The sequence below is a fragment of the Penicillium citrinum genome, assembly GCF_028827155.1.
Source record: "Penicillium citrinum strain IBT 23319 chromosome Unknown utg000004l:1.0-2404223.0:1.0-2405248.0, whole genome shotgun sequence".
NCBI lineage: Eukaryota > Fungi > Ascomycota > Eurotiomycetes > Eurotiales > Aspergillaceae > Penicillium > Penicillium citrinum.
In genome coordinates, this window is record NW_026622689.1 from 422,473 (window position 1) to 435,368 (window position 12,896).

At 45.7% G+C, this 12,896-nt stretch overlaps 4 protein-coding genes across 4 annotated transcripts; 1 reads left to right on the forward strand and 3 right to left on the reverse strand.

Moving 5' to 3' along the window:
- Positions 1–2,202: 2,202 nt before the first annotated feature.
- On the reverse strand, positions 2,203–3,318 carry N7469_005118 (uncharacterized protein; the record flags this gene model as incomplete). Its single annotated transcript, XM_056644038.1, has 3 exons — positions 2,203–2,784; positions 2,861–3,150; positions 3,204–3,318. 3 exons carry the CDS (start codon positions 3,316–3,318, stop codon positions 2,203–2,205), a joined length of 987 nt encoding a protein of 328 aa, XP_056500852.1.
- Positions 3,319–4,637: 1,319 nt separating this feature from the next.
- N7469_005119 (uncharacterized protein) lies at positions 4,638–4,865 on the reverse strand (the record flags this gene model as incomplete). The annotated part of the gene is made up of 1 exon (XM_056644039.1): positions 4,638–4,865. The coding sequence occupies one exon, from the start codon at positions 4,863–4,865 to the stop codon at positions 4,638–4,640; it is 228 nt and encodes a 75-aa protein (XP_056500853.1).
- A 2,597-nt stretch (positions 4,866–7,462) lies between these two features.
- On the reverse strand, positions 7,463–11,008 carry N7469_005120 (putative nuclear pore complex subunit Nup85; the record flags this gene model as incomplete). The annotated part of the gene is made up of 4 exons (XM_056644040.1): positions 7,463–7,604; positions 7,660–7,861; positions 7,941–8,442; positions 8,513–11,008. The coding sequence occupies 4 exons, from the start codon at positions 11,006–11,008 to the stop codon at positions 7,463–7,465; spliced, it is 3,342 nt and encodes a 1,113-aa protein (XP_056500854.1).
- Positions 11,009–12,022: 1,014 nt separating this feature from the next.
- N7469_005121 (uncharacterized protein) lies at positions 12,023–12,619 on the forward strand (the record flags this gene model as incomplete). Its single annotated transcript, XM_056644041.1, has 1 exon — positions 12,023–12,619. The coding sequence occupies one exon, from the start codon at positions 12,023–12,025 to the stop codon at positions 12,617–12,619; it is 597 nt and encodes a 198-aa protein (XP_056500855.1).
- Positions 12,620–12,896: the final 277 nt, after the last annotated feature.

Below are 12,896 nucleotides of genomic sequence, written 5' to 3' on the forward strand. Positions count from 1 at the left end.
CCCGAGGGAAAAGAATCCAGGTCATGCATCAAGTATTATATTATTAGGCCGCAAACGGCCTGCTCGGTTTTCAAGCAAGAATTATTTTCTACATCTCTTGGGCACAAACCTTCTTTACCAAATCAGGGAGCCAAATATCAGTCAATACTAATCTATTGTATCATAGGCTACGCAAAGTGACTTTTGTTGGATAGAAATGGATTGATATTTTGATGGAATCTCGAAGTAGTGGTAGCTTTCGAGCTGAGAACAAATGAAGCATATATCCCCTTGTAGGAAATTGAATAAATCCGAGTCATGTTCCTACCTAGACAGACAAAATAATAAACCCCGTAACCGTAAAAGGCGACACGCACTCATGTGAAGCGTTAATAGCACCCAATCTGCCACCTCAATGGATACCCAGGGCGTAAGCTGCTGCACCCCAATCTATACATTGAGATGATTGATTGATTGATTGTATCTTCATTACTATTGACCATCTTGCCCCATAGGTGAGGTGCGATAAAAACAGCAATACGATATGTTATTACACTTTTGCCTTATGATGTGCAGACCAGGCTTCTCCGCAGTGGGTCCATGTGTCCCCTATACTTCTGCTTGGTCACATAAACATCGCCATTAGCCAATTCAAGTGTAGTATAAAACATGAGACCAGACCAGCTATCCACTGCCAGTCCTAACTCCTGAATCAAAACTAGTGATTCAAGTCATTCCACTATATTATTTGCGTGAACCATTTCCAACACAAAACCATTGCTTTTCGTTCCACTGGTAAGTAAGGTTTATACCATTATGCAAGATGGGATATTGATCTGACTAGCCAAGCCCGAAAATTGAACAGATTTTGCCTTACTGGCCGTCCCTACGGCGCCGCCTGAGAGTATTATAAACAATACATCTCGATCGATCCAAGATTCGACTTGATAGCTGGAATAGCTGCTATATTGTGGGTATGTCTTTCGGTGTATCGGTGGGAGACATAGTTGTTTGTCTTCAGCTAGTCCACCGAGTATTCTCCATAATCGGCAAGGGAGGTAAAAATGCACCGCGTGATCTCAAAGAGTTACAAAATGCTCTATATGGATTTTCCTGCGCCCTAGAGCTACTGAAAAAGGAACACGAGCAGGTCATATCACGAACGTCCACTTCCGATACGATGACACAAACGAGTCAATATCTGGGGCATATGATACACCCCTGCGAAGAGACGCTCCAAGAACTCATCGACGCCATGGAACAATATAAAGAAGCTCTTGATGAGTCAGTTAGTATCGGGGGAGCTCCCTCTTGGCTTCTAAAGCAGTGTTATAAGGATGAACTCATCAGATTAAAATCTATCGCTAGATATTAAAGCCGAAGCTTGGCAGTGAAAACACTGAAGCCGCAATTGGCATCTAGTGGAACTAAGAGACTTTTCCAGTGCAGCAGACTTTTGCTCATAGCTAACCATCTCGCTATCCTTTCTCCATATCTAGTAATTATTTATCAGAAGCCAAGTCCAAAGCCCGATCTGAAAATTGATTGTGGCATACGAGGGGTCGAACAAAACTTGGCAGCAAAGTTTTGCCTTTAACTAATAACATCGCCACTTTCAATTCATATCCAAAGAAGCCGAGAAGGCTATTGCTATCCTATCTTCTAAATATGAGGAAAGTCCTGCCATCACCGAAGTTGAATCTCGCAATGCACTCGGACATTCCGCGATAGCTTATGGCCCAAATGGTGTCCGAAGTCTCTTTTCATCAGGCTACGTTTTTGGAGCCGCTTTTCTCGCATCTTCAGGTGGTTTCTCGTTCGGAAATGAGCAAGGTGTAATTTCTATCATTAAGATGGGTGAGGAATTTGGTGATCTGCAGGGTTCTTCTGAACGGGAGTTGATGAGAACTACGATTGATTCTTTGAGACTGGACACCATTACAGCGAAAGCAGAGACCTAGCAGTTTCATATGAATGATCGAATATTTTACGACATTGATTGATATGCTCAGAGACGCGAGATGTTCTAGGTATATCGGTGTGATACGAGGAGTGATCTTGGAACATTGAGAAATAATGCAGTTTACAATGTACTGGTAGTACGTTATATTATTGCTCAATGTAGTTGTTGTACAACTAAGACTGGTAGGCATTGAGAATCCCTCCATGGATCATCCACCACACGAACATCTACATGCTAGCTAGTACTTCCAAGAATATGAATCACTGCGGTCCTCTCCCAATGATTCCCTCTAAGAAATCAAACCCCTCCCTTTGTAACCACCACGTCTGGGAACCAACCTCCATCATAGCAGCAAACGTATGTTCTTCCCCAGGGACCTCAGTCATACCACACCGAACACCAGCATCCTTCAATATACCCAGAAACCGTCTACTCAACTCAATAGGTACCATAGTATCACACTGTCCATGCACAATATACGTCGGTGGAAAGTCTGCAGTAACATTTCTTGCCGGATCAACAAGAGCATAATTTAAATCCGTCGTCTGACCCTCAGGATAAATAGCGTCCAGTACCGTTCCACCCGCAATCTGCGTGAAAGCGAATGCATCCCGAGGTTTTGAAAAGTCAGGGCCCTTGGAGACACCTGATTCAGTCTGGCCTTCTAGTGAAACGGATGAATCTGTTGGAATTGGAAGTTCATCGTAGACTTCATTTAAAAAGGACGAGGAGAGTTCCTGTGGAAGTTTTGCCGCGACATGAGGGAGGGGTTTAGACCAGAGTGGATTGGAGAAGTTGACCGCGCCATAGAGAGAGAGGATCGCTTTTGGGGGGGGTCTTGACTCCAAAGCCCTGTATAGATGGTAAGAACTTTTTCTACTTATACTTGAGGCGATCGAAGATACAGAAAAGACATACCAGACTAAGAGCCAAATGACCACCCGACGAAGTTCCGAATGCAGCAACGTTCTCCAAATCAGCCTGATAAGGTCCCTGACCTTTCAAAAAGGTATCAAGGTGTCCATCATGAATCCACGAAAGTAGATCGCGAATATCCTGCATCGGTCCATCTAAAAGGTTGACACCCGGACAAAGCCGATGATTGGGAACGAGTACAATCCATCCTCGATCCAGACAATCATTTACCTGAGGGATTGAGACCATGCCCGAATGGCCGAGCATGAAAGCACCTCCATGTATATCAATGACTAGAGCGTGTCAGCCGTAAGTCTTTCTCGGATGCGCAGGATTCTGGACCCACTGATGGGATATTTCTGGGGCGAGGACGCTCGCGATGGTGGCAGATAGACATCTGTCATGATCTTGCTGCCATTTATCTCTTTATAGAGGACCTTGAGAGGGTTTTTGGTGGCCATTATGGGATTATCACAGTGATCGTCGTGCAGTCGTGCAGTTGATGAGGTGGGGAGCGGTTTTATAGCTGTCGATATGCCCCCGGACTCGGGAATTCCGGGCGGGGCAGTCAGATGGTGGGAACTTTTCACGGTTATAGGATAAGCCGGGTTCAGATGAAGTTGAAGTTTTCTTCCAAGATAAAGTCGAAGTATGGAGATCGATAGGTAAATAAACTGAATTCTCATGAGAGGAATTGTCGCTGTGTTCCATTGGAATCGACATTGACCGGCTATTAGTTTCGCAGGAGGTAAACAACAGTAAAGGCAATTTTTTTATATCAATTTGAGCTTTTTATTCATTCGAGCAGCAAATAAGAGTAAGTAGAAATAATTCCAGAGCCTGTTTAATTTCATTGGCAGTGGAAGAGAAAAAGAAATGTATGCGAATTCAGTGGCTGAAACCTGGCATGCACGGCGCCCTATCACGGATGACCTGAGAAAACTGGCTTGAAATAAGCAGTATAAGTCTTTGATCTGGTACTAGTATATCAATAATCTACTGATGGTATGGAATGCTCAAGACAAGTTGAAAAAGATATGGAGAATTTACGAAGAAAACTGCAAGCGCCAGTCAAGACAGGCCATTGAGTCCACAGTTATACTTAGTCATCTGATCATATCACACAAATTCAAGGAGTAGAAGTTCAGATTTATTTAATAGAAATAGCAGATAATGACAGAAGATACTCGCTCGCCCATGCATTATGCAATGCCACAGAACCAGCGCAGCACGATCAAAACCAACCCAGTCAGTTCAGACAGTCAACTACCAGAGTACGACCATCCTACTGACTGAAGACTGTATAAGAACAACAGAGAACAACGAGTCATGTACTATACAAATCACCTCACAGACAAAGGAATGCATATGCAAATTGCCAAAAAGGCCCAATGACTATCCCCCATCGTACAACAATCACCAAGGTCGCGAGAAACTTGTGTCTCGCCTGGAAACACAAGTCCCAATTGATCAGATTATCCAACTAAAAAGCGACCGGCACTCTCACTCATCACTCTCGCCTCCAGGACAAGATAATCCGAGTGGATCAATTCAGTCAGAGTTCGTAACCGCGTGAATTAAACATTGCCGCACAATTCGTCCCATCATCGATCTATATCTCATGTATCACTAAACCAGCAACACAGTCGAAAAGTTGAAATTGAAGCACAAAATCATCATCTAGATGAAGTACCCACAGTAATTTCCCCTCAGTCATATAGCATGGGCCAGATATAGCGTAACAAGAGTCTAACCAGTAGACTCAACTCCAGCGTTACGCTTACCTGCCCGAACCTCTGGAACTCGAGTATCCAGAATCAGGCCAGCGACCAGAACTCGGCGAAATCGCGGAAGAGTGAGCGGAATGTCGAGCACAGGCATATCCAACAAGAACAGTCTTCTCTTGAACGGAATGACCACGTTGACCGTACGCAGAGCATGGATCAATAGAATGTTGGAAATAAACGCATTTGCAAACGGAGTATCGTTCGACGACTTTATAGCACATTTTGAGAAGTTCGAGATTTAAAACAAATCAACAGTAGAATGGAAAAAGTCAACTGCCAACCTCAATGACGAGAGAAGTGGAAGATAGATGTAAAATAAAACGCCAATATGTAAAAAGAGATCCAGTCTCGAGAAAATCCTAGAGACAAAGAGAGAAAAAAAAAGATAAATAAAATTGAAAGAAGGACTTGAACTGATTGAAGAGGACTCAGAAAAATCAACAATCTTGGAACCCCCCCACCAGCAGAGTTATATACACCAAGGTCAACGACTCTGACTCCTCGCAGATCACACTTGGCTCATAGTGGAACCATCGCCCTGGCCCGTGAAGCAATGCAAGGCCATCCAACGGCCAGCCCTATGGGTAGCCCCAGGCAAAGAGGAGAAAAAAGGGCACGGAAAAGACCGACGCACGCGCCAATGGGTGGATACGAACAGCTGAAGATGTTGGAAGAGCTTAGCTTGGAGGGTGTCTCGGGAACCAGTTAGATGAGTGGATTCTTGCCCTGTACTCCGTGACTGATCCACTTGGTCAAGCTATTAAAAGTATTCGAAGAGAGGGAGGGGAATAGAGGGGCATTACTTGGTATCTACCATCTAAGTGTTGGTGATAGAGTAGTTATTTTTGTTCGACAGTGTTGTGTAGATGTGATGAACTTGTAGAGAAAGTCAAGCTAGCATCGGTATAGCGAAGAGGATTCCATAGATGGAGAGTGTCAATTAGCAAAACGAAAACAAAAACAACGAATTACCGAAAGTAGAATGTGTTGCTATAATCTGCATACTCTAGATATTGTTTTCGCACTGTATACTATAAATTCAAGCCGAGAATAGTATACTGCGTCATGGAGACCAATACGGAGTATGACCCGATCAACCACTACATTACTACACTACACTACACTACACTAAGATACAGATGTAGTAATATTGCACACCCCACCAGCACTCGCCACACTTGAATCTCTAATTCCAAACATCTATTCCTATCCATAGTCATGATTACACTTACTATGTGTACTAAATCCAAGAAACGGTGAACCCAGCATCAAAACCTCACCAACAGCCACAAATTTAACCTGAAGAAGTCGGTGAGACTCAAAACGAGGCTGAAAAAGAACCAGTGGATCGTGGCTCGGCTCTCCTCAAAACTTCCTCCAGAGTATCTATCTGCCTTGTGCCCGCTCTCTGCCCTGCTTTGTGCTTGTCAAGTGGAGTACGCTAAACCACTTTCTCATCCCCGACTGGTCCATTCCGCATTTCTGCCTGGGAAACCTCGGGCGTATTGTACTGCGCCTCATTTGGTCATCGCGTTGTACTCATAGCCTTGGTAACTAACAACTGACACTGAGATGAAACTAGTAGTGTTGGTTCCAGCTTTGTTGTACACCGGTTGAACTGTGGTGAGTTGTTAGGGTTGGATGGGTGGTTTGCGGGGGAAGTGTCGGTGGGAAATGTCTAACTTCGTACTGCAGCGTGCAGTGTGCAGTATGCAGTGCGCAACGCAGTGCACGGCACTCAGTAGTGCAGATCGGCATTTCGGGGGGTTTAGACAATCCACTGTTTGTGGAGTTGTAGAGTTCATGATGTGGTTCACGTTTGGTTGCGGTTTACTACTGTACTGTAGCTAGGGATATTTACTAGAAGATTCAATTAGCGATGGATATCTACATTATTTGAGTAGAGTAGAGTATACTACAGAGATAACAATCAAGGAAATCCTTAGCATGATTCCAATTTGCTGTCTTGCTAGACTCACAATAAATAATAATAGATTGATGCGACAACTGGTTCTATACAAACCACTTTGATACCGTCAAGTTCTCCCTACCTAACATGACCCATCCACTCTAATCTACATAAAAATTCAACAATTTAATGTACCATTTTCCTGGTCATTTCTCTTTTTCCCTCCTTACATCCTCCATCTAACTGCACTTTCAAACCTCATTCCATCTCATACATAATACCCTCGAGTGGACCCGAATCAGGCATCCAAATTCAGCTGCTGACGACACCAACCAAAAGCAATGAAAAACCCAGTTAATCATGGCAATAAACGGATCTAGATCGACATTATTCTGTACTTCCTGTTACTATTTCGGTTTAGTCATTCCATAGGGCTGAAACGAATGACTCCTTACGATGTATGTACGATGCTACCAGTGGTTAGTGATTAGTTAGTCGTTAGTCGTTAACTAGTGGTTAGTATGCATGGTTCAGCTTGTATGGGCAGATTATTTTCAAGTGATACTGGCATAGATTACTCCATAAGGAGAGCTATTCTGGTTATGATTATGATTCTTGGATTAATTGTCAGATGGTTTATACCTGGGTCTGATTGGATATTTGCACGGAGTACAGACTGGTGATATCCTGATATTCTGCATCATGGCTTCAAATTATGTGAAAGACATGCCACGCTGCTCATAACCACCCTACTTTATTTCATCCCACTACTAGTGGTCCTCATTCACACCAGTATCACCGAGATTAGATAGAACCTCAGCAAAAAATTCCATTATCACTACACCAACAAACCACTCTATGCCCACAAACGCCATTCCATTTTGTAAAAAATACAAGAAATGCAACAACCTAAGTCCGTCCCAAAGCGCCAAAACAAAGACCCTTCGCAAGACCAACACGTAATAAAGCAAGGATATCTTTACCTGACGTATCATCCGACAATCCAACCCTCCAATCCCATCCGCGCTCTTCACCCGGTCGCGAGACATGTCTAGAACCAGAGCCAGAGCCAGATGCAGAAACACCGGAGAGAAGATCTGATGAACCGAGAAGGGAGAATGTCGAGGCAGATAGATTTGAGACGGATTTCTTTAGAACATCGCGGGGGGGATGGATTTGTGTTTGATAGGAGTGTTGATCTGAAACATTCTTCGCATTGAGCGAAGACGCGCGGGGTGATTGTTTCTAGATCTTCGATTGCGGATAGGATGGTGAATTGTTCTTGGACAGTCAGAACTGGTGATGGTTCTGTATTTCAATATTAGTATCGTGCTAATTTATCCTGCAGCAGCTTTTTGACTGCAGTGACTTGACTTGTTGAACTCACGATTAACAAAAACCAAAGCCTCGCCCAATAACGCAAGTAATCCATCAACTTGAACCGCAGAATCTCGACTGGGATCATATAATCCTCCATAAATATTGTCAGCAGCACTACTGATGACCGCAGTCAAAGCCTTGGCCGCCGCACGACGTCTAGCAAGTGGCTTAAAACGCGGGCGCTCGCCTTCTCCCAGAGATAATGCCTCATCGCGAATCTCGTAAAAGCGGCGCAGTGTGGCGTAACCGCTAAGATAGAACTGTAGGATGCGAGCAGCCTCTTCGTCAACCGAGGCAATGGAAGAAAGGCACGCCTTAGGATCCTTGATCATGGAAAGTAGTTCTGGGTCTAGATCGGCTGTGGCTGGGTAAGCACGCGATTGGACTAGACTGTATGAGATCAGCAGGTCGACGACGGATTTGACCTTTCGTCGATTTTGAGCGCGAGCGTAGCAGACAAGTGCGAGGCCGAAATCTTCGGATTTCTCCGTAGTCATATCACCATATCGCTGTCAACTCCATTAGTATCAACTCATTTCTCGTCCCTCAACTGCGCGGATCTCGTGAAATGCTACTCACCTCCGAGACCTTACGGCCTTGATCTTCTAAGCCCAAATCAGAGCACAACACCACAAGTCTATCCAACTGCGTGGTATTTTCCAGTGGAAGTTGATCCACAATCTCCGAAACAGCCTTCTTCATAGCATCCGCATTCTGGAACCTACTGAGTACCTCCAGAGCCATCTCCCACCCTTCGCGAGTCCCGCTCTCATTCTCAATAGAACCACGTTCATACAGACCAAAGGCATAGCTTTGAAGAACTTCATCTCTGTTCAGTCCACGGGATGTCGGACCAGCCTGTCCATAAGAGAGAACCATCAGGTCATTCTCGCTGAGACCCGGCATCTTCTTACTTCCAGTCTCCAACCATCCCCCGAGACTAGCGACCTCGGTAACAGCAGAAGCCACACATTGCGACCAGGATTGTAATAGCTCAAGCACACCTTCGACATTTCCTTCGAAAACAGAAGCCAATCCAACCTCCAGAGTGTTCATAGAATTGATGCGGAATCCTGCATTGTCGGATGGTTCGCTGGTTGCACTACTAAAGGCCAAGTCCAACCGACGAAGATATGCATCACGCATGTTCCGATCCACAGCTCGCAATTGAATTCGCGAGCCGCGTGAGTGCTGGAAGTCAAGACTATTGGTACTGGCGCCGAAATCCATACCAGCGGTGGTATCATCGTCCTCGCCATCCCACCAGACAGTCAGACCAATGGTAGCTTCCACCCAGTCCTGCGAGTAATCTTTGATAGTGGCAGTATCTCCAAGGACGATTCTGTAGAGCGAGCGGAGATTCTGATAGATAGTCCAAGGCACACGACTCTCGGCCATGCGCGCCGACTGCGCAAAGCTAACTGGCTTCTGACCCATGTTCCCCATGCCGAAATTAACAGCCTGGAAACCATTTCCTTGGGGGACAGCAGGAGCTTCTCGTTCGTCACCCTCGGCAAATTCTTCAAGGTCTTCGACGGCTGCTAGAACGCGCTTGCGGTATTGAGTCCAGTCCGAGCCAGTGATATCCCAATCATCATCTTGGAATCCCGGACAAGAGTCCAGGATTTGAAGTGCTTTGTTCACGCAACGTTGGATATTTTGCAATTGTACGCCGCGATAGCCAGGTTGGGGCAAACCGTCTTCCAATGCCGACCGCGCAAAGTTGAAATCGGCGGAGCGAAGTATTTCCGCTGCTTCTGAGAATCGACCCCGTAGGATAGCCGCGTTGATGATATCCCAAAAGCTCGAGGATGCGACCGGGTTGGGCTCGACGTAGCGTAGCGTTTGGAGATCATTATCCTGGGAAGCATGGTTCCCGTTAAGCCAATCCAGCAGAATCTGAGGTACCGGTGTAGCGACACTAGCACGCTGGAGAGCCTTAACCATGCTATTGGCAGACGGATTTGACGCCGAGGCGATTGGCGCAGAAGCACGAGATGGATGGTGGATTTGAAGGAGAAGAGAAGCAATAAAGCTAGCCTTTACCAAGTTCGGCGCCTGTTCACCTGGACCGATACTCGACCCGGCACCGTAGGGTCGTTTGATTCCGCTACGGTCGGCGCAAGTATCCCAAGTGGTAACCAATCGATTCGCGACATATGCCAGGACAGCATCAAGGTCAATATGTCGGTACTCAGCGTCGCGGAGTTCATCATACAATCGGCCGAGCGAATCCTCCGTGCTGATAATCATGTCAGAGGGCTCGTCGACTGCAGCGGGTCGCAATCGGGAGGCCAGGTTATGTAGAATGGACGGCATTGCGGAGGCCTTTTTCGGGGAAAGTCTTGTCTTGCGTAAGGGTGACCGGTTGGCCCATCGTTCGTCTAGTTTCGGTCGCTTCGCGTCGGTAGGGTTTGTGTAGATAGGTTTGCGCGGCTCGTTGAAGGCTGTGAATTGGGATGGTAGAGGGTTTCCAGAATCCTCATCGAGGGAGCTGAGACGATTCAAGGATTGATTGGTGCTCATGTCCATATCGCCTTCTGCATCTTCATCCTCATATTCCTCTCCGAATGGCTCTTCTTCTTCTTGTTCCTCGGGCTCCATTTCCTCGTCGTCGTACTCTTCGTGATATTCGCTCATCTTTGACGACGCGAAACCTTTGGACTCGCCGAAGTTCATTGACTGGGAGGCGAAGCTGGGTCGATTGTGGACACCGCCATTTGTCGCAGTACTGAAACGAGTCTGCTTGGTTCCGAATGACGGGGCTTTTGTTTTGGGCATGCCGAAAGAGGAACCGAGCGAGGAGCCAAAGATACTGTCATTCGTATTGAAGCCACCGGATTTGGTGAAAAGCGAGTGGTTCGTGGCGCCGAAATCATTTTGTTTGGAATGCGACTCGAGTTGAGAGGTGTTGAAGATGGTCGAGGTCGGATTTCCTTGGGGAGTAAAAGAGTTGGCGTCGGAGGGAGGTAAGCCCGCAGGAGTCGTCGAGACGTGACTGAAAAAGCTATGAGTCTTGCTCTTATCCGGGGTGGATGGTGGTGGACTCGAGTCGTAAGGGACTTGGAAGGTCATTGTGAAGAAAACAAAGAATCAATGGAGTAAATCTTGGGCCGCAACGCTGCAAAGCAGCAATGCGTGAAGAATTGGCGAAGAAGGGGTGTAGAGAGATATGCAAAGAGATCTCAGATGAAAAGGAAGATGCAAAGATAAAAAATAGAGTAAACACGTCACGCGAAGCCCACCGTTGGAGCTCTCAACTTTCGTCGAGCTGAGGATATTCAACTGACGGATGTTTGCTGCGTTTTGACGCGCCAGGTCATGTGACCAGTCACGTGTATACCCTGTACAGTAGTATATAAAGATGTCAATTCGACTCGAACAGTAGAGAAATAATAAAAGAGAAGAGGGGAAATCCAAAATTGGATGAGTGAGTACAGCTGTGAGGTGTATGCCTCTACAGGTGCATTGTAGTGGTAATGGTAGTATACCATATAGTGTTAGTAGATTAGTACTATTATCATGGGCAATTGAAGTCCCTTAGTATAGAACTTCAATCATTAAATCCATACATTTTTGATTGAAAATCTCCAAATACTGCATCTAATATGAATAATATGAATAGAATGTATTCTCCTGCAGTGATGCTACTAATAACATCTACTCGAACTACTTGTAGTACAGCCACACTTTACAATTCTGCGACCTCCGGCGCTGTATACATTCTCTTTCGACATGATCTACAAACAATGTATAATGCGCCACCTGCACTGCATCGCCAACTAAACCAGATAACTCACAGAGCAATTCAATTCAGTCCTAATCAATGACGATGATGAGATTGCAGTGCTGTGCAGCGGCGCATGAATACCGATTTAGTTTAGCGTGAATGATCTCGTGGGGCTGTTTCATTGGGCATTCCTGTATACATTTATGACATGCTCAGCCTTGTTCGTGAGATTATTTTAGATGGACGTCAGATATTCAAGTAAACGAAGGATTATTTAAAGGATCTATTGCCCGGTGTATCATCAGAATCCTCATTCAGATTCTACACCAGGATAGAAATACACTTGAACAATGCACAACATGTCTCTACCACCACATTACCAAATCACCACAACATTCTGGAAACGAAACTATGAAGTCACCGGCCCCCAATCACTCTTCGTCGAAAACTCTCAACTGAAACCGGGAAAAGCAGACCTAACCTTCCACGCCAACACCAAAGAAGGCCCCATCCTCGCCCTCTCCCGCTACAAACATTTCTCCTCGGACATCGAGATCGGCCTCAGCGAGCCTCAACTCGGGCACAGATCCGTGCGGTGGGACTCTCTCCACCGTGACGGATGGCGCTCCTCTCGATACAGATTCACCACCCACTTCAATGGCCGACCCGAGTCATTTACCTGGCATTCCACCCATAAGAAATCACTCCGTCGTGGGGGTAGTCTGGAAATGGTGCATGATCGGACGGGGGCGATCGTTGCAGTCTTTGATAGTCATTGCGGGTTTAAGAGTAGTGATCACGTGCTCACGATTAATACACCCGCGGATGAACGATTCCATTTACTCGTCGTGATGACTTGTATTACATTGGTTGAGAAGAGGAAGCGAACACAAGATGCTAGTGCGGCTGCAGCTGGCAGTAGTGCGAGTGCGAGTGCTGCGGCAGTTTCTGCTTAAGCCAGCATACTACTGCATCTTCATCTGCATCAAGTGTATACAGAGTGAATTCTGTATTACGCAGGGACTGCCACATGGATATAAGCTTAGAGTTAAGATTGGGTTGTCATGTTTCATATTTCAGCAATTTAGCGATTCAGCTTATCGGGATCCGCGGACTCAATTATTTCCACTTAAATATTACTTCTATCCTGTTTTTTGTGTACTAGTTAGTACTACTGTATAGTACACTAACGATCATCCACTATACTTGTATGCTCACTAGTCCACGCTAGTC